At 44.3% G+C, this 19,115-nt stretch overlaps 2 protein-coding genes across 2 annotated transcripts; one reads left to right on the top strand and one right to left on the bottom strand.

Moving 5' to 3' along the window:
* Positions 1-450: 450 nt before the first annotated feature.
* Positions 451-9,401, bottom strand: LOC112226641 (cactin-like). Its single transcript, XM_024391095.2, has 10 exons — positions 9,055-9,401; positions 8,262-8,946; positions 7,386-7,481; positions 4,777-4,922; positions 2,911-3,073; positions 2,679-2,793; positions 2,209-2,401; positions 1,895-2,014; positions 1,442-1,785; positions 451-1,316 (listed from the first exon to the last, which is right to left on the bottom strand). Exons 1-10 carry the CDS (start codon positions 9,354-9,356, stop codon positions 826-828), a joined length of 2,655 nt encoding a protein of 884 aa, XP_024246863.1. The 5' UTR covers positions 9,357-9,401; the 3' UTR covers positions 451-825.
* Positions 9,402-10,091: 690 nt separating this feature from the next.
* Positions 10,092-14,318, top strand: LOC112226629 (ubiquitin-conjugating enzyme E2 R1). Its single transcript, XM_024391089.2, has 5 exons — positions 10,092-10,812; positions 11,191-11,277; positions 11,623-11,720; positions 12,331-12,465; positions 12,578-14,318. Exons 1-5 carry the CDS (start codon positions 10,627-10,629, stop codon positions 12,783-12,785), a joined length of 714 nt encoding a protein of 237 aa, XP_024246857.1. The 5' UTR covers positions 10,092-10,626; the 3' UTR covers positions 12,786-14,318.
* Positions 14,319-19,115: the final 4,797 nt, after the last annotated feature.

The raw sequence follows: 19,115 nt of genomic DNA, 5'->3' as shown, positions 1-19,115 counted from the left end.
AGAAAAACCATTTTTTTTGAGGATTGGCCACTAGCCTAAAGTGCATTCTCAGGATCCTGTTAACTGTACTGTATCAGTGTTGTTTACGTTATTAAAACTCTTTCTATCTGAACTGTTTTTGGCATCTCCAATGTGTGTGAATAGAATAGTCAACAGGCATGACTGGTTTCAATCTGGGGCAGGAGTGGACTTGCTAAGAAAGTGCTAACATTGGGGGTTAATTAGTCCTAAATCAAACAGCTGTTGTTTCTAAGATTGAAAATAGGTCAACGTTACACTTAGCCAATGGTAAAAAGGACAGTTTACTATCTTGTGATTTGTTGACATCCTCTTCCTGACTGATTATGAGACATAGCTAATGCCACTCCTAGGAAAATTGAAATCTTGTCAAATGTTTTGTTATTAGACTGTTTTACCTCACAGCTCTGATGGCAACAAATGGAAGTCAGCTAGGAAAAGAATCTTTAATATGTAATTTCAGAGACAGGTACATTGAAAGCCTATCTGATCAAACTAAAATACAAACCATTCTTTGTGACAACAGAATGGACAGTAATAACTAGGAGAAAGGTTAACACTAAGATAACCAATAAAAACACAGTAGATCCCAAGTGTGTAATTTTTTTTTTTTTAGGCCTTCAGACTAAACATTAACCGCTAGAACACATATTAACCTTACTGATGATCCCAACTGATGTGATGTCTGATCTATACATTCTATTTCTATGGTTACAACCTGGCAGTGTGAGTTTCCTGGTCCGGATTGGGGTCCAGGCCCAAGGCTGGTGATGTACTGTTGTACTGAGGTTCTAAACTCAGCTGGTTCTATCTTCTGTAGCGGTACCTCTTGAAGTGGAACCACAGCTGGAAGATCCCGTTGGCGAACTGACAACGGAACCCGTGGCGGTGAGAGTACTCCCACTCGCGGTTAACGATCTTAAAGGCAATGTCCTCATATGGCGGGCCCGCATGGAACCGCAGAACCCCAAAGTCCTTGTTGTCGGGACTGGGTTCTAGGAAGTACTGCGGTGTGGAACGTTTGTTGATCAGGTCCGGGTAGAAGATGTTGAACTTGTAGCCCTGGACGATCTTAGGCGGAGGGTTGTCGAAGTCGTAATGGGTCTGGTTATATTTGTTCCACTCGAAGCCTGTGTGGACCCTGTTGAAGAAGCGAGGTTTCCGGGGACGGTATTTATCAGCCCACAGGTACATCTTCCCTGTGAGGGGAAGCTCTACGCTAAACTGAGCCTCGTCCCCGCCCATGCCCTGTTTGGCGCGACGCACAAACTCATCCTCTGCATTCTCATTGGCATCACCTGGAGAACAAGGGGTGAGCAGAGAGAGAAAGATTGATTAATAGGACGATGGGTAGAGATAGTCCTTGTAAGAATGTCTGAGCGTTTTTGTGTATGTATGAATATGGGTTTGTAGAGCCTCTTACCTGTGACGGCGAGCTGTCTGCGTGAGAGGTGTAGTTTGTGTGTGTCTTCGTCAGGTGTGATGGTGTGTGTGTCCAGCGGTAGCTCTGAGGGAAGCAGCAGTGTGGGACTGTAGCGGCCAGAGTCATACTCTGCCTGGCTCTGCTGGATCAAATCCTCCTCTGTCAGAACAGCCTCTACCACCTCACCCTTCTCCTCTCCATCCCCCTCTTTCTCTCCGTCTCCCTCCGTGGATGGGCCCGCCACTTGCTCATCCTTCTCCTCTGCATCTCTCTTTTGATTGATGGAAGGGGAGGAAGAGGAGGGTCCAGGCACCCCTGAGGGAGTGTCTTTCTCGCTCTCGGTTCTGTGAATGAAAAATAGAGGCGGCAAATGTCAAACCTAGTGTACTTGAGCGTGTGTGTGTGTGCGTGCGTGCGTAGAAAGAGGTTGACGGTGTGCGTGCGTGTACTCACACAGCCTCGTCCTCAGGCTCCTCTTTGATGATCGGGAAGAGAGGCTCACTCTCCACTCCCTGCTCCTGTTTCAGCTTGAACAGCTTCTGACGCAACACGTCCTGGTGCCTCTCTCTCAACCTACAACACAGATAGGGGTTGACATTTTTTATTTTAGTCATTTAGCAAACACTCTTAGCCCGAGCGGCATACGATAAGAGTGTGTGAGTGGATACATTTCTGTACTTTTGCCTGTACTGGTCCCCAGTGTGAATCGAACCCACAACCCTGGCGTTGCAAGCACCATGCTCTACACGCAATCAACCGGTCCTCACCGTGCTCGGCCCATGAAGACCCTGACTTGCTGCATCAAGCTCTCCCAGTAGCCTATGTCCAGGTTGGATCCCCCAGCTCGGATCTTAGTCTCGATGTTGAGGTTCAGCGCCTGGAGCTGGCTGTACGTCTTTCCCTTAAACACTATCTGAACATCGGTGCTCACTGACGTGTTAATGCCATCACGACGGTCACCTGGAGAACAGAGAGAGACAGTCAACTAAACAGTAAACCTCACTTGACAGACTAGGGCTGCACCAGAAATGGTACCCTATGCCCTAATTATATATTACACTACTTTTAACTAGGGTGCCATTTCCGACACTCCCTAGGAGAAAGAGACGGGGAGAAATGCCTAGGCGTAAAGTATAGAGGTTGATGATGGACAGCCAAGACATAAAATGGGCCAATGAGAGAGAGCAATACTGAGATGTCCATGTAGCTGGGCCTATGAGAGGTTGAGGTGGTGCACCTGGGCCTTTTCCAGATGCCTCCAGTTTCCGGAGCTTGCTGATCTCATCCTCTGTGATGGTGGTCATATCCCTCCAGAAGTCTACATTCTTCCCCTGCTCCAGCTCCATGTATACCTACGGAGAAAACACACAGGGTCACACAAAAAAACACTCTCTTCCTCTGCACACCACAATTTCTCAACCAACAAGCTCCATTTATTCTAGAAAGACATTAAGCACACACACACACACCTTGATATCTTCAAGCAGGTCGTCCATGTCAGTGACGGTGAGTCCGTTGAGGAAGGTGTAAGGTTCGTGCATCTCCACAGCCAGGTCGTCATCCTCAGCACTGATGTACTTAGCCAAAAGGTCTATGGGCTTAGCACGGCCGTCACGGATACGGATCTTAGACCTAAACATACAAACATTTATTAGTTAGAGGGCTACACACAAATCCACATCGGCAGACACCGGAGCACTGAGGTGTTGTTTTTGGACCAGGCTGTTTTTGAGTGAGTAAATGGAACCACCGTGCCTTCGGAAAGTATTCAGACCCCTTGACATTTTCCACATTTTGTTTGGTTAGCCTTATTCTAAAATGAATTAAATAAAACAAATCCTCATCAATCAACACACCCAACAACAAAGGGTATTCAGACTCTTTGCTATGAGACTCTAAATTGAGCTCAGTGCATCCTGTTTCCAGTGATCATCCTTCAGATCATCCTTCAACTCGACTGGAGTCCACCTGTGGTAAATTCAATTGATTGGACAGGATTTGGAAAGGCACACACCGGTCTATATAAGGTCCCACAGTTGACCGTGCATGTCAGAGCAACAACCAAGCAATGAGGTCAAAGGAATTGTCCGTAAAACTCAGAGACAGGATTGTGACGAGGCACAGATCTGGGGAAGGGTACCAAAACATTTCTGCAGCATTGAAGGTCCCAAAGAACACAGTGGCCTCCATCATTCTTATATGGAAGAAGTTTGAAACCACCAAGATTCTTCCTAGAGCTGGCTGCCCGGCCAAACTGAGCAATCGGGGGAGAAGGGCCTTGGTCTGGGAGGTGACCAAGATCCCGATGGTCCCTCTAACAGAGCTCTAGAATTCCGCTGTGGAGATGGAAGAACCTTCCAGAAGGACAACAATCTCTGCAGCACTCCACAAATCAGGCCTTTATGGTAGAGTGGCCAGACGGAAACCACTCCTCAATAAAAGGCACATGACCGCCTGCTTGGAGTTTGCCAAAAGGCACCTAAAGGACTATGACCATGAGAAACAAGATTGTCTGGTCTGATGAAACCAAGATTGAACTCTTTGGCCTGAATGTCAAGGTCATGTCTGGAGGAAACCTGGCACCATCCCTAGGGTGTAGCATGGTGACAGTATCATGCATCACGTGGTGACAGAATCATGCTGTGGGGCTGTTTTTTTTCACCGGCGGGGACTGGGAGACTAGTCAAGTTCGAGGGAAAGATGAAAGGAGAAAAGTACAGAGAGACTCTTGATGAAAACCTGCTCCAGAGCGCTCAGACTGGGGCAAAGGTTCACCTTCCAACAGGACAATGACCCTAAGCACACAGCCAAGACAACGCAGGCTGTGGCTAGGACACTCCTTGAGTGTCCTAGCCACAGCCTGGACTTGAACCCCATCGAACATCTCTGGAGAGACCTGAAAATAGCTGTGAAGCTATGCTCCCCATCAAACCTGACAGAGCTTGAGAGGATCTGCAGAGAAGAATGGAAGAAACTCCCCAAATACAGGTGTGCCAAGCTTGTAGCATCATACCCAAGAAGACTCAAGGCTGTGATCGCTGCCAAAGATGCTTCAACAATCTACTGAGTAAAGGGTCTGAATACTTGTGTAAATGTTTTTATTTTATACATTTGCACATAAAAAATAAAAAAACACGGTTTTGCTTTGTCATTATGGGGTATTGTGTGTAGATTAATGAGGGACAGAAACAATGTAATACATTTTAGAATAAGGCTGTAATGTAACAAAATATGGAAAAAGTCAAGGTGTCTGAACTTTCTGAATGCACTGCATGTGAGAGGTTATTGAGGGTCAGGGTTTACAGAAGGATAGTAATGAAGGTGGCACCACTAACCGTAGCTTGGCCTGGTGCAAGTGAAAGTTGTCCTCTTGTTCCGCCCAGGTTTTGAAATGCTCTGCCTCCTTCTCTCTCTGCAGCATCTCCAGCTCGGTCTCTCTCATGGCCTTCTCCCTCTCCCTCTCCAGACGCAGCTGCTTCACCTAAACACAGGCAGACACACAAACACAGTTACACACACACAGGTCCTGCTCTTGCATGGCTTTCTCTCTCTTGCTCTACATTGTCCGACAGTAAAATTGCATGACTTCGTTGGAGTCAAATGTAACACTATTTTGGGGTTTAAATAGTCCCAACCCCATTTTGTTTTAAAACTACATTGTTTTAAAAGATTTTCAAACCACAACTCTATGCACAAGGGCTACTTTTAACAATTTCCACAAAAAAATTTACAAAAACGAGTTTAGTAGAAGAATTGTGCAGATGTAACCCTAAGGTTTTTATGCGACCAACGTTTTCCAAAAACGATGTTAAATATCTTCTCCGAATGAAGATTAAAAGATGTCTGCTATCAGTAATGATAGCTTGCGTTTGAAAAATCTCTTTTGGTTATTGAACTACAGTAAACGAAGTGGATTTATACCCGGTGCTGGCACTACGGTAACAAAATTACATCATGGGTCCCTGATCTGTTCTACACAGAAATGCATAAATATGGAAACTAATGTCATTTACATTTCACAAGTTTGGACATCACAGTAGAATACAATGCAGTACAATACCGCGCAGCAGAGTTCAGTAGAGTTTAGTTCAGTACAATATAAACTCAGCAAAAAAAGAAACATCCTCTCACTGTCAACTGCGTTCATTTTCAGCAAACTTAACATGTGTAAATATTTGTATGAACATAACAAGATTCAACAACTGAGACATAAACTGAACAAGTTCCACAGTACCAGATTTGCTGTAAGATGTTACCCCACTCTTCCACCAAGGCACCTGCAAGTTCCCGGACATTTCTGGGGGGAATGGCCCTAGCCCTCACCATCTGATCCAACAGGTCCCAGACGGGCTCAATGAGATTGAGATCTGTGCTCTTCGCTGGCCATGGCAGAACACTGACATTCCTGTCTTGCAGGAAATCACGCACAGAACGAGCAGTACGGCTGGTGGCATTGTCATGCTGGAGGGTCATGTCAGGATGAGCCTGCAGGAAGGGTACCACATGAGGATGTCTTCCCTGTAGCGCACAGCGTTGAGATTGAGCTTGTTGTCATTGCAGGCAGTCCGATGATGCTGTGACATACCGCCCCAGACCATGACGGACCCTCCACCTCCAAATCGATCATGCTCCAGAGTACAGGTCTCGGTGTAACTCTCATTCATTTGACGATAAACAAGAATCCGACCATCACCCCTGGTGAGACAAAACCGCGACTCGCCAAGAGCACTTTTTGCCAGTCCTGTCTGGTCCAGCGACGGTGGGTTTATGACCATAGGCGACGTTGTTGCCGGTGATGTCTGGTGAGGACCTGCCTTACAACAGGCCTACAAGCCCTCAGTCCAGCCTCTCTCAGCCTATTGCGGACAGTCTGAGCACTGATGGAGGGATTGTACATTCCTGGTGTAACTCGGGCAGTTGTTGTTGCCATCCTGTACCTGTCCCACAGGTGTGATGTTTGGATGTACTGATCCTGTGCAGTTGTTGTTACACATGGTCTGCCACTGCGAGGACGATCAGCTGTCCGTCCTGTCTCCCTGTAGCACTGTCTTAGGCGTCTTACAGTACAGACATTGCAATTTATTGCCCTGGCCACGTCTATAGTCCTCATGCCTCCTTGCAGCATGCCTAAGGCATGTTCACGCAGATGAGCAGGGACCAGTGGCATCTTTCTTTTGGTGTTTTTCAAAGTAGAAAGGCCTCTTTAATGTCCTACGTTTTCATAACTGTGACCTTAATTGCCTACCATAGGACTGTAAGCTGTTAGTGTCTTAACGACCGTTCCACAGGTGCATGTTCATTAATTGTTTATGGTTCATTGAACAAGCATGGGAAACAGAGTTTAAACCCTTTACAATGACGATCTGTGAAGATATTTACGAGTTATCTTTGAAAGACAGAGTCCTGAAAGAGGGACGTTTCTTATAGTTTAGTACACTCTACTGTGCTCTACTCAATGTACAGTACTGTACTATCCAAACTTATGAAACATACATCTATGATAGATTCAGATTTGGTTCAACTACTTTTAAAAGTCCATGGACGTCCAGTATCCATGGAAAGAGAGGGGGCTCGTGGGTATGTGTCAGTAAGACCTGGGAGAGGTGACATTAACTAGAGAGAAAGAGAGGGGGCTCGTGGGTATGTGTCAGTAAGACCTGGGAGAGGTGACATTAACTAGAGAGAAAGAGAGGGGGCTCGTGGGTATGTGTCAGTAAGACCTGGGAGAGGTGACATTAACTAGAGAGAAAGAGAGGGGGCTCGTGGGTATGTGTCAGTAAGACCTGGGAGAGGTGACATTAACTAGAGAGAAAGAGAGAGGGGGTTGTCCAGACTCAGACTGTTTTAACACTTGTTACTTTCTGGGGACTTAATTTAACACCGATTTCAACTATCCTTGATTTATTATGCAGACCCAGAAAACTTGTGTTGCATAGAAGCATACCTTCTGCAGTTCTCTGCGATTCTCCTCCTGGATACGTTTGTTCCTGTCCTTCAGGTCCTTCTCACCCAGATGGCCAATGCCCTTCCTGTCCAGAGCCTGACCACAACAACAACATAGAGAAATACACAAATTCCTCAGAGCCTTGTCTGATGAAGCCTGAAGACCTGACGTTGAATTGAATATAATTCTCAGTCGGGCAGAAATTAGCATTTAGATCAGGAAAGTTTCATTTCATGACCTCTACAAGCCAGAATGCTGAATAAAAGTATTGGTTATCCGTGTTGTTGTTCCTTTTGCTGGTAGAAATGTGAGACAAAATTACCAACAGAATAATGTTATCAACCCAACCTTCAGTACGCTGTTCTGTAGATAATTTGTATTTCTGGTTTTTATTTTCAATACTTATGCAATTAGCACGTGACAAACACTTTACAATATACCCGAGTCTAACCGAAAGGCAAACACTTCCAACTGATTGCGAGGAAACGTGTTTCGGCTATTGTTTACATATTGTGCATCACGTGTAATGTGACAACAGATTGATAATACAAGTGACAGAACCTATCGGCGCTGCAAAAAGTCAGGTAAACACATTCCTGTGGAAACATTATCTCCACCTCCTACCGCCAAAAGGACCAACAGCATGTACAACCTGTAAAATAAGTATAAATATTTTATTTTTAAAAATTCTGCCTTGTAGAGACTATTGCGTTTTCTTTTACAGCGACTTCTTTCAGACTGATATTCATGGAGTAACCATTGTATCAGTCTGCTGTTTAGACTAGGTCTGACAACCACTGCACTTCTAAAAGCAGGAGGTTGATAGTCTCATATATACCCAATTCTCAAGTGCTCATTCTCCTCTCCCCGTCTTACCTTCTGCCATTTGAAGGTGCCCAGCAGGTTGTTGTCTCCGAAGGGGTTGTCTGCATTGGTATAGCCCATGTACTCCTCACTCCAGCCCATCTTTTCTCTCTTCTTCCTCTCCTTGGCCTCCTTCTTGGCCAGTCGTCTGGCCCTCTTCTCCTCTGGGGTCTCCAGGGCCTTCAGCATCTCTCTCTGGTTCTTCTTCTCATCTCGTACCGAGGGACCGGCCTCTCCAGACCCCGGGCTGCCTCCACGGGCCCCGCCATCCGACCCAGAGCTCTTAGACGAGTCAGAGGATCCAGAGCGACGTCTATTACGCTCTTTGTCCCTTTGGTCCTTCCCTCTGCTTATTTCTCTCCTCCCTCGGTCTTCACTCCTCCGGCTGCTTCTTTCTCGACTTTTCTCCTTACATCGGCTAGGCTCCTTGTCTCGGCTTCTCATTCTCTCCCTGTCTCTCGTTCTCTCCCGCATCTGTCGTTCCCTTTCTCTGCTGGGGCTTCTACTCCCTCTGTCTGCACTCCTCCATCTCCTCTCCCGGTCATTGTTCCCCCCGTCCCTCGATCTCTTCCGGTCTGCACTAGACCCTGAGTCGGACTGGGACTGGCTCCTGCCAATCATCTTCTCTCCTTTGTCTTCTCTTCTGCTCTTCTTTTTCTCTCTTTTCTTCCTTCCCTTTGGATCATCTGAGTCAGACCTGATGGATAGAAAAACGTTTAGTTGCAGATACAGTATGTGGGCCACTTTTTGCGAACTACATACACAGTACATTTTTATTTCATATAGCTTAACCTGTAACGTTTACCTGGATCTGTCTTTTGATTTGCCCTTCAGTTTACGTCTCTTGTCGCTGTCTGAGTCGCTTCTCGATCCGGGATGGTCTCTGCTACGGGGCCGCTGTCCTTGTCGCCTCGTAGATCCACCACTGCTGTTCGAGTTTCCGCTCTCAGAACGCGCAATTCTCCGGGTTTTTATGTTTCGATCAATGGACCGACTCCGGCCTCTCTTCTCTTCGGGTGATCGTGATCTGCTTATTTTGGACCTGTTTCGATCCCGGTTCCGACTACGAGAGCCAGAACGGGACCGACGATGCTTTTTTGGACCCATGGCAAAAGAGTTCCCAAATTTTTGTGGTCCGTTCTCTTCTAGGTCGCGTAAATAGGACCTGTATAATTATTTTTGTTCGCAGCACACAACTGTATTGTATTTGAGGGGAGAAACACATTAAGAAAATTACAAACATAATTATTTAACTTAAACCACGAAGGGATCCTCTCCTAATAACCTTTATATTGACTTTGTTCACATTTGTTTAATTCTCAGGTATATTTAAAGCCTACCACTGGGACTTGTATTGAGCCCCGACGCAGTTTGTACGCGTCATATTATAAACTGATTGGTCGTTTGGTTTGGAGCAGAATGGGGGATGGTGAAATACAACTGCGCTTTTCTCAAGTATTTTATCATGATCAATGAAATCCGCACACTACATCCCATCTATAAGTATTTTGTATAGAAATATTTCCGTTTACACACAAATTGACATCGAAAATGCCAAACAAGGCACTTCACATCAAAACAAACAACATTCGTGTTGTTGTAACGTCACACCATTTGACTGTTTTCCAGAAATGCAGTGAGTGTAGTTTTTAAAACCTCGAAAATAATGAAAGAGTTGTAAATACATTGCTATACACAATTAATTGGAGTACTTGTACAATAAACATGGTGAATAAAATGTATATCATGAAACCTTTTGGCAATTTTTGCAATGCTGATATGAGAAGTTTAAGTTCCATGTTTCAGTGGAACTTCATTTCCCAGACGGCACTGCAATCTTATTGAACGTTTTGAGAGGAGAGGAGACTGCTTTCACTCCTCACATTGCTAGCCAGCAGGGACACACACGTTCGCAGTTGAAAAATATATTCGGTGAATAATTATTCATGTTGTATAGACTTTGGCTGGTCAGAAACTAATTATTTTAGTATAACTATCAGTAGCAAAGTAACCGCTTTTTAAAATATTCATTTGTGCAATAGCTAGCGCCTTATGCTAACTACTAGCTATCTCCACGGCAGTCAGCTAGGTCGGTGAGCCTAACTACTGAAATACCAAAACATTGATTTTTAGTATGAGTTTTTCTAAATTTAGTTATTTTATAAAGATAATTAGCCAGATAAAACATTGCGCGGTTTCACAACAAATCCATCCACCTGAATCAAAATAAAAGTTAGCTAACTAGCATTTGTCCGCATCGCGAAATCGCAACAAAGAAAAGGTTGTTTTTTTTGCAGAATCAGGTGGCTAGCTAGGTTGTTACGTGTGTTCGAGTAAACAACGAGGTTAACTAGATTCGCTAGTTTGCTATTTTACCATGGCGCAACATGGTCCTACTCACGTAGCAAGCTCACAGAAAGCATTAATGTTAGAAATGAAGAGCCTTCAAGAGGAGCCAGTCGAGGGCTTCAGAATAACATTGGTGGACGAGGCAGATTTATACAATTGGGAAGTGGCCATTTTTGGACCTCCTAACACTCACTATGAAGGAGGGTATTTCAAGGTAAGTTCGACGCGTAGGTATGTCAGCTTGTTTTGCAAATATGTTACATACACAAATGCTATTTTACTCATTTATTTTGTTTGCTAGCTAGCCACCATTACTAATGGACAACTACATTGTTGGCTTCCGTTAATAATAGGCCCGTGAAAAACGTAACATCGCATCTGCATTCTATTGATGCAGCCTGCAGTGACAAGCAGTACTGTTTAGTGTCAAACTTGTTTCTGGGTCACGCTGTTGTTGCTCTCTAGTTTGGTCTACTTAGCACTGGGTTGTGACATCAGGATTACAATTGAATCCGGTTAGGTAGTTTAGGCCCCAGAGACGCATGTTAGGACATGTTGCTGACATATTTGCTTCTCTCCCTGTGTCCCACAGGCTCGCATCAAATTCCCCATTGACTACCCCTATTCACCACCTGCTTTCCGTTTTCTCACCAAGATGTGGCACCCCAACATCTATGAGGTAAGAAGAGATACAATTTTAATTAAAATTTAAATACATTTTAATTCTAGAAAAATACATTGTGTAACCTTTTATTAAAGTCAGTTAAGAACAAATTCTTATTTACAATGACAGCCAAACCCGGACAACGGCAGCTGTATGGTACTCTCAATCACAGCTGAATGTGATTCAGCCTAGATTCGAACCCCCTGCGCCAATTAATTACTCCATATAATTCATTTTCAGACATTTTGTGGTGTTATTCTACATTTCTCTCCATCTTTTTGTGGCCTAATCCTAGTCACACCTGCAATTTGTGAACATGAACATGTCTGTGTATTAATTTTAGCCTCTTCCCTGTGTTAGAATGGGGACGTGTGTATATCCATTCTGCACCCTCCAGTTGATGACCCTCAGAGTGGAGAGCTGCCCTCTGAGAGGTGGAACCCTACCCAGAATGTTAGGTACACATCTCAGCATGTTCTCTAATCCCACATCCCCTTCTCTCTCTACCTTTTCCTTCTGCTTCATTTTTCCTCTGTGACCTTCTCCCATTACCAAACAGTTGACAAATTCAGCTATGTCCCTCCCTGTTTCATTTGGTTTGCTTCCGTTTAGGAAATGTTTTCCAACAGAATCCATATAATTAATACACCCCTGCTCTCCCTCTGCTTACTATATCACTCTCCCTTCTATCACACTCCCTTTTCATCCCTTCTTTCTATGCCCCGCTCTCTCCCATTGTGCTGTGTCACTCATACTCAGATCACATGACACATGTCTATCTGGCTTCAGTGGAACCTCTCCAAGACTGCACAGAAACCCTGTTACACTTTGTTTATTTTCTGTCTGACCCAGTTACGTGGAATACTATGTCATGTTTGTCAGTTCTAATTTAAGAAGTTGTAGGTCTTATTTTTACCAGCAACATTTTAGGTTTATATCAACATCGACAGGCATAAATATCCTAGCCTGTATCCCACAAATCAGGATCAATGAGTCAACCAGCTTACTTCGATAGGAACTGCTTGGTGCTTCTTTCTGACATCAAACCCTCTGTGTGGCTCCTGTAAGGACCATCCTTCTGAGTGTCATCTCTCTGCTGAACGAGCCCAACACCTTCTCCCCGGCCAATGTGGATGCCTCCGTCATGTACCGCAAGTGGAGAGACAGCAAGGGCAAGGACAGAGAGTACGCAGAGATCATTCGGTAGGTACACACAAAGGACAAAGTGTAGCATGCATACATACCGCAAGTACAAGGACAGAGAGTACAGCACACACACACACTTATTCACCCTCTCTATCTCACTGTCTCTCAGGAAGCAGGTGTTGGCCACTAAGGCTGAGGCGGAACGCGACGGGGTGAAGGTCCCCACCACACTGGCCGAATACTGTGTCCGCACTCGCGCCCCGCCACCTGACGAGGGCTCTGACCTCTTCTATGACGATTACTATGACGACGAGGATCTGGAGGATGAAGACGACTGCTGCTACGATGAAGATGACTCTGGGACAGAGGAGTCGTGACGCGTCCTAAATGTGAACCTGGATGGCTGACGCATGCGCTCCCTGACTTCTCCCATAGGAGAGACAGTTCTGAAAGGACTACTTCACATATTTTAAACCTCTCACTTTTTCTATCCACAGATGGCAAGTGGTTCTCCTCCTCAGTTTCTTCTCAGAATCCAAGAACACTTAGGCTGGGCCTGGTGTGCTCAGTTTTCTACCAGTGGAAAGGCGGCACCTGTTGTTTTCTGAAAGGATTGACTAAAATAAAGCAAAAAATGACATGCTACCTTTTGTCCTTGTTTGACTACCTGTTAAAAAAAACAGGTGTCAACATTGCACTGGTGAAAACACTTGGTAAATCAGGCCCATAAGTTAGATCTCTCACTTGTTAAGTTTCCCTTCAACTTGCCGCCTCTAGTTCCCTCACCTATAGACTTCATTGACTGAACAGGTGACTGAAGAATTCTCCATCTGTCATGGTATCTGTGTGACTGACACAACAGAACTTATTTATCTCCAAGATGAGGTTCTGTGTTCTCACCACCCTTAAATTTTTGTGCGAGGGAAAACGGACGATACATTTTGCAACATGGGTGTTTCTGCATGTCAGACATCTTGGACACGTTAAATTTTCTCTTAGATGGACCGTTGCTCTTGTCGCCATACTGGTTTGATTGAATTTAGAAAAAAGTGTGATCATGGAAACGCTAATGACTTCTGTTTGGGGGTCCCCAGGTTGAGCTTGAGCTGTGGCCCAAACCCAGTTTGAACATTTTAACAGCGTTTTGCTGGCTTAGAGAACATCACCTCAGATAGTTACGGCTGTCATTTGAAAGTGGAGTGTGTGCTTCTAAAGCGCCCAACGATGCTGCGGCAACCAGTTCTCCTGCGTTTGGACAGAATCTCCTCAGAGACCCTTTGCTCATCAAGGTTCTCCTCTGTGAAACATGATGGAGCCAGTGATCTCAACCAAGTGGAGCCCAACTGTATGGAGAGAAAACAAAGCTGTATGGATTTAGCAGCTTCATAATTAGCTACTTTTGCAGTTTTTACTTTCATTGAGAATTATGCCTGTAGTCTTTGTTAGAGAATGCTTTCAAATGTCCTGGGGTCGATGTTGGTGGGTTTCTGTAGGAAGATTGTATCTCTTCAATATGTTGTATCAGTCAGCAAGCAGTGGGAATCAGGAACGAAAATGGCAGCCACTTTTGTTTTTGCTTATTTATTTTGTGTGTGCTGCTGGGGGGTGCTATCATGAATCTCCAAACAGGTGTGTGTGTGTCAGCAATATTGGATGTTGCATTTTATTCTAATTTGGCTTAATTTAACTTTCTCAGGATATTTAAGAATGAGGAAAAATTATATTTTAAGATGGTAACGTGATCTAGTTTATCCTACCTGGTGGGCTTCGGATATGGTTTACAGTAACATGTACACTTGCTGATATGCACATGTGGCTATATGGACGATCACCTTTTCATTTTATTTACATGTATTTTATTTTTTGCCTATTTAAAACTGAACAAATAAAGATCATTATCGAAAAACAAATTGTATTTTCTTCCTCCTACACCCAATTGAAATGGGCTGTATACATCACAATTGTTTTTACAACAATGCAAAAGTTGATTGTAGTGTAACAATGGTGTGTGTGCTGTCGATAGTACATCAACCATAGACAGCCTACAGAAGTAATTGTCAAACTCAAAAGTTCCAGAAACGGTTGAAAATGGCAGCCATATTGGTCAGCAAGAAAATAAAAGGTGATATCAGAAATTATGTAAAGATTTGTCAACCAAAAATATTCTCATACTGAACAAAAATATAAATCCAACTTGCAACAATTTAAAAGATTTTGTGTTACAGTTCAAATAAGGAAATCAGTCAATCCCTAATCTATGGATTTCACAACTGGGCAGAGGCGCAGCCAATTAGAATGTTTTTTCCCCCCACAGTCACCTTTTTTCCCCCCTGCTTATTTCTGTAAGCTTTATTACAGAAATACTCCTAAACAATATTTTGCTCCGTATGGAACATTTCTGGGATCTTTTATTTCAGCTCAAGAAACACGGGACCGGCACTTAACATGTTGCTTTTATATTTTTTTCACGTCAGCACAGGACCTCCACATTCGACTTGTTCACCTGCCAGATCACCCATGTTTGCACAACTGAAGAATTTCTGCACAAACTCAGAAACCGTTGCAGGGAAGCTCATCTGCGTGCTTGTCGTCCTCACCAGAGTTTTGACCTGAATGCAGTTTGGAGTCGTAATTGACTTCAGTGGGAAAATGCTCACCTTCGATGGCCACTGGCACACTGGACAAGTGTTCTCTTCACGGATGAATTCTGGTTTCAACTGTACCAGGCAGATTGCGTCGTGTGGGCGAACAGTTTACTGATGTCAATGTTGTGAACAGAGTGCCCCATGGTGGCGGTGGGGTTATGGTATTGGCAGGCATAAGCTACGGACATCGAACCCAATGCATTTTATCGATTGCAATTTGAATACACAGAGATACCCTTACGAGATCCTGAGGCCCATTGTCGTGCCATTCATCTACCGCCATCACATATTTCAGCATGATAATGCACGGCCCCATATTGCATGGATTTGTACACAATTCCTGGAAGCTGAAAATGTCCCAGTTCTTCCAAATCAAACTTTATTTGTGACATGCGCCGAATACACTGGGATTCTGCTTGAAACATGTAGGTATTTCAGGGAGAGGTTGAAAATGTCAGTGAAGACACTTGCCAGTTGCTACATGTCCTGGTAATCCATCTGAACCCTGCGGCTTTGTGAATATTGACCTGTTTAAAGGTCTTGCTCACATCAGCTACCGAGAGCATTATCACAGTCATCCAGAACAGCTGGTGCTCTCATGCATGCTTCAGTGTTGCTTGCCTCGAAGCGAGCATAAAAGGCATTTAACTTGTCTGGTAGGCTTGTGTCATTGGGCAGCTCATGGCTGCTTGGGATATGTACGTACGGTCACTGTGGGGACGATGTCATCAATGCACTTATTGATGAAGCCGATGACTGAGGTGGTATACTCCTCAATGCCATTTGATGAATCCCGGAACATATTCCAGTCTATGCCAGCAAAACAGTCCTGTAGCATAGCATCCGCGTCATCTGACCACTTCCGCATTGAGCGAGTCACTGGTACTTTCTGCTTTAGTTTTTTCTTGTAAGCAGGAATCAGGAGGATATATTTATGGTCAGATTTGCCAAATGGAGGGCGAGGGAGAGCTTTGTAAGCGTCTCTGTGTGTGGAGTTAAGGTGGTCTAGACATTTTTTCCCTCTGGTTACACATGTTAGTAGAAATGAGGTCAAACGGATTTAAGTTTGCCTGCATTAAAGTCTCCGGCCACTAGGAGCGCCACTGCTGGATGAGAATTTTCTTGTTTGCTTATGGCCTTATACAGCTGGTTGAGTGCTGTCTTAGTGCCAGCATTGGTTTGTGGTGGTAAATCGATGGCTACGAATAATATAGATGAACTCTCTTGGTAGATAGTGTGGTCTACAGCTTATCATAAGGTACTCTACCTCAGGCGAGCAATACCTTGCCCCTAGTCTTACCAGATGTAGCTTCTCTGTCCTGCCTGTGCATGGAAAATCCCGCCAGCTCTACATTATCTGTGTCGTCGTTCAGCCACGACTCGGTGAAACATAAGATAATACGGTTTTTAATGTCGCGTTGGTTATATAATCTTGATTGTAGGTCATCCATTTTATTTTCCAATGATTGCATGTTGGCCAATAGAACGGATGGCAGTGGGTGTTTACTCACTCGACTACGAATTCTCAGAAGACAACCCGACCTCCGCTCACTTTTCCATGGCCTGCATATTCACCAGACATGTGACTCATTGAGCACGTTTGGGATGCTCTGGATCGACATGTAAGTCAGCGTGTTCCAGTTCCCGCTAATATCCAGCAACTTCGCAAAGCCGTTGAAGAGGAGTGGGAAAACATTCCACAGGCCACAATCAACAGCCTGATCAACTCTATACGAAGGAGATGTGTCGCGCTGCATTAGGCAAATGGTTGTTACACTAGATACTGACTGGTTTTCTGATCCATCCCCCTGACTTTTTTTGTAAAGGTATCTGTGACCAATAGATCAATATCTGTATTCCAATTCGTAAAATCCATAGATTAGGGCCAAATCGATTTATTTCAATATACTGATTTCCTTATATGATCTGTAACTCAGTAAAATCTTTGAAATGGTTGCATGTTTAATTTGCATTTTTTTCTGTGTAAATATCTTATCACATCACTGGAAAACCATGGTTGACCAACTCCCTGACCAAAATGGCTGACCTTTATACCATCATAAGTTTATATACCAGAAGAAGCAACAGCCCCGAAATTAGGTCTTTAGTACAGGAGCAGCCATGGAAGCTCTATCATTCCGCACTCTAGTTCCACCAATCTGTCTTAAAGCCTCTCCATATGATACATCATGAGTGATTCTATAACTCTGAGCCTCTCTCTACACCTTCCATCCACTTAATGCTGCAGTATGTTCTCCCCCACAATTACAACACTTGACCTTCACATTGCTCCCGCATTCATCGTAATCATGTTCATGGGAGTTTCTCCCATTCTTCTCTGCAGATCCTCTCAAGCTGTCAGGTTGAATGGGGAGCATTACTGCACAGCTATTTTCAGGTCTCTCCAGAGATGTTCGATCGGGTTCAAGTCTGGGCTCTGGCTGGGCCACTCAAGGACGTTCAGGGACTTGTCCCGAAGCCACTCCTGCGTTGTCTTGGCTGTGTGCTTAGGGTCGTTGTCCTGTTGGACGGTGAACTGTTTCCCCAGTCTGTGGTCCAGAAAGCTCTAGAGCAGGTTTTCATCAAGGATCTCTCTGTACTTTGCTCCGTTCATCTCTCCCTTGATCCTGACTAGCCCCCCAGTCCCTGCTGCTGAAAAACATCCCCACAGCATGATGCTGCCACCACCATGCTTCAAGGTAGGGATGGTGCCAGGTTTCCTCCAGACGTGACGCTTGGCATTCAGGCCAAAAAGTTCAATCTTGTTTTCACCAGACCAGAGAATCTTGTTTCTCATGGTCTGAGAGTCCTTTAGGTGCCCTTTGGCAAACTCCAAGCGGGCTGTCATGTGCTTTTTACTGAGGAGTGGCTTCCGTCTGGCCACTCTACCATAAAGGCCTGATTGGTGGAGTGCTGCAGAGATGGTTGTCCTTCTGAAAGGTTCTCCCATCTCCACAGAAAAATTCTGGAGCTCTGTTAGAGTGACCATTGGGTTCTTGGTCACTTCCCTGACCCGAATGCTCAATTTGGCCAGGCAGACAGCTCTAGGAAGTCTTGGTGGTTCCAAACTTCTTCCATTTAAGAATGATGGAGGCCGCTGTGTTCTTGGGGACTTTCGATGCTGCAGACATTTTTGGTACCCTTCCCCAGATCTGTGCCTCGACAAAATCCTGTCTCAGAACTCTATGGACAATTCCTTCAACCTCATAGCTTGGTCTTGTGGGACCTTATATAGACAGGTGTGTGCCTTTCCAAATCATGTCCAATCAATTCAATTTACTACAGGCGACTTCAATCAAATTGTAAAGGATGATCAATAGAAACAGGATGCACCTTTGCTCAATTTTGAGTCTCATATCAAAGGGTCTGAATACTTATGTAATAAGGTATTTCAGTTTTTTATTTTGAATACATTTGCAAAAATATCTAAAAAACAGTTTTCACTTTGTCAATATGGAGTATTGTGTGTAGACTGATTAAGATTTTAGAATAAGGCTGTAACGTAACAAAATGTAGAAAAAGTCAAGGGGTCTGAATAATTTCCTTATGCACTGTACATGTCCCATTGTTTCAAATCAAAATCAAATCAAAGTTTATTTGTCACGTGCGCCAAATACAACAGGTGTAAACCTTACAGTGAAATGCTTACTTACAGGCTCTAACCAATGGTGCCAAAAAAAAGTATGTGTGTGTGTGTAGGTAAGTAAAGAAATAAAACAGTAGAAAGACGTTTGAAAAAAGAGCAGCAAGGCTATATACAGACACCTGTTAGTCAGGCATATTGAGGTAGTATGTACATGTAGGTTTGGCATTTAAAACACTGCAATGGAGATGGGACAAATTCTCTGACATTGAAACTAAGGAACTTTTCCAGGCAAAACCTTCTCAAACCTCAGCAGCACTGATAAGCTTTCATTTCTTTGACCCTCTTTCCTACTGATCAACTTTTGGCCTCAATCACTCTGCCTCCCTACACATTTTCTTTAATATCATATATGGACATAGATATTGGGACCCCAGTGATGACTCCCCTCAACCTAGCATAAGCACCAGGGACATGGC

This window comes from Oncorhynchus tshawytscha, linkage group LG28 (assembly GCF_018296145.1).
Source record: "Oncorhynchus tshawytscha isolate Ot180627B linkage group LG28, Otsh_v2.0, whole genome shotgun sequence".
Classification (NCBI taxonomy): Eukaryota; Metazoa; Chordata; class Actinopteri; order Salmoniformes; family Salmonidae; genus Oncorhynchus; species Oncorhynchus tshawytscha.
Note: the sequence above shows the minus strand (reverse complement) of the source record. Positions and strands in the feature narration are given on the sequence as shown.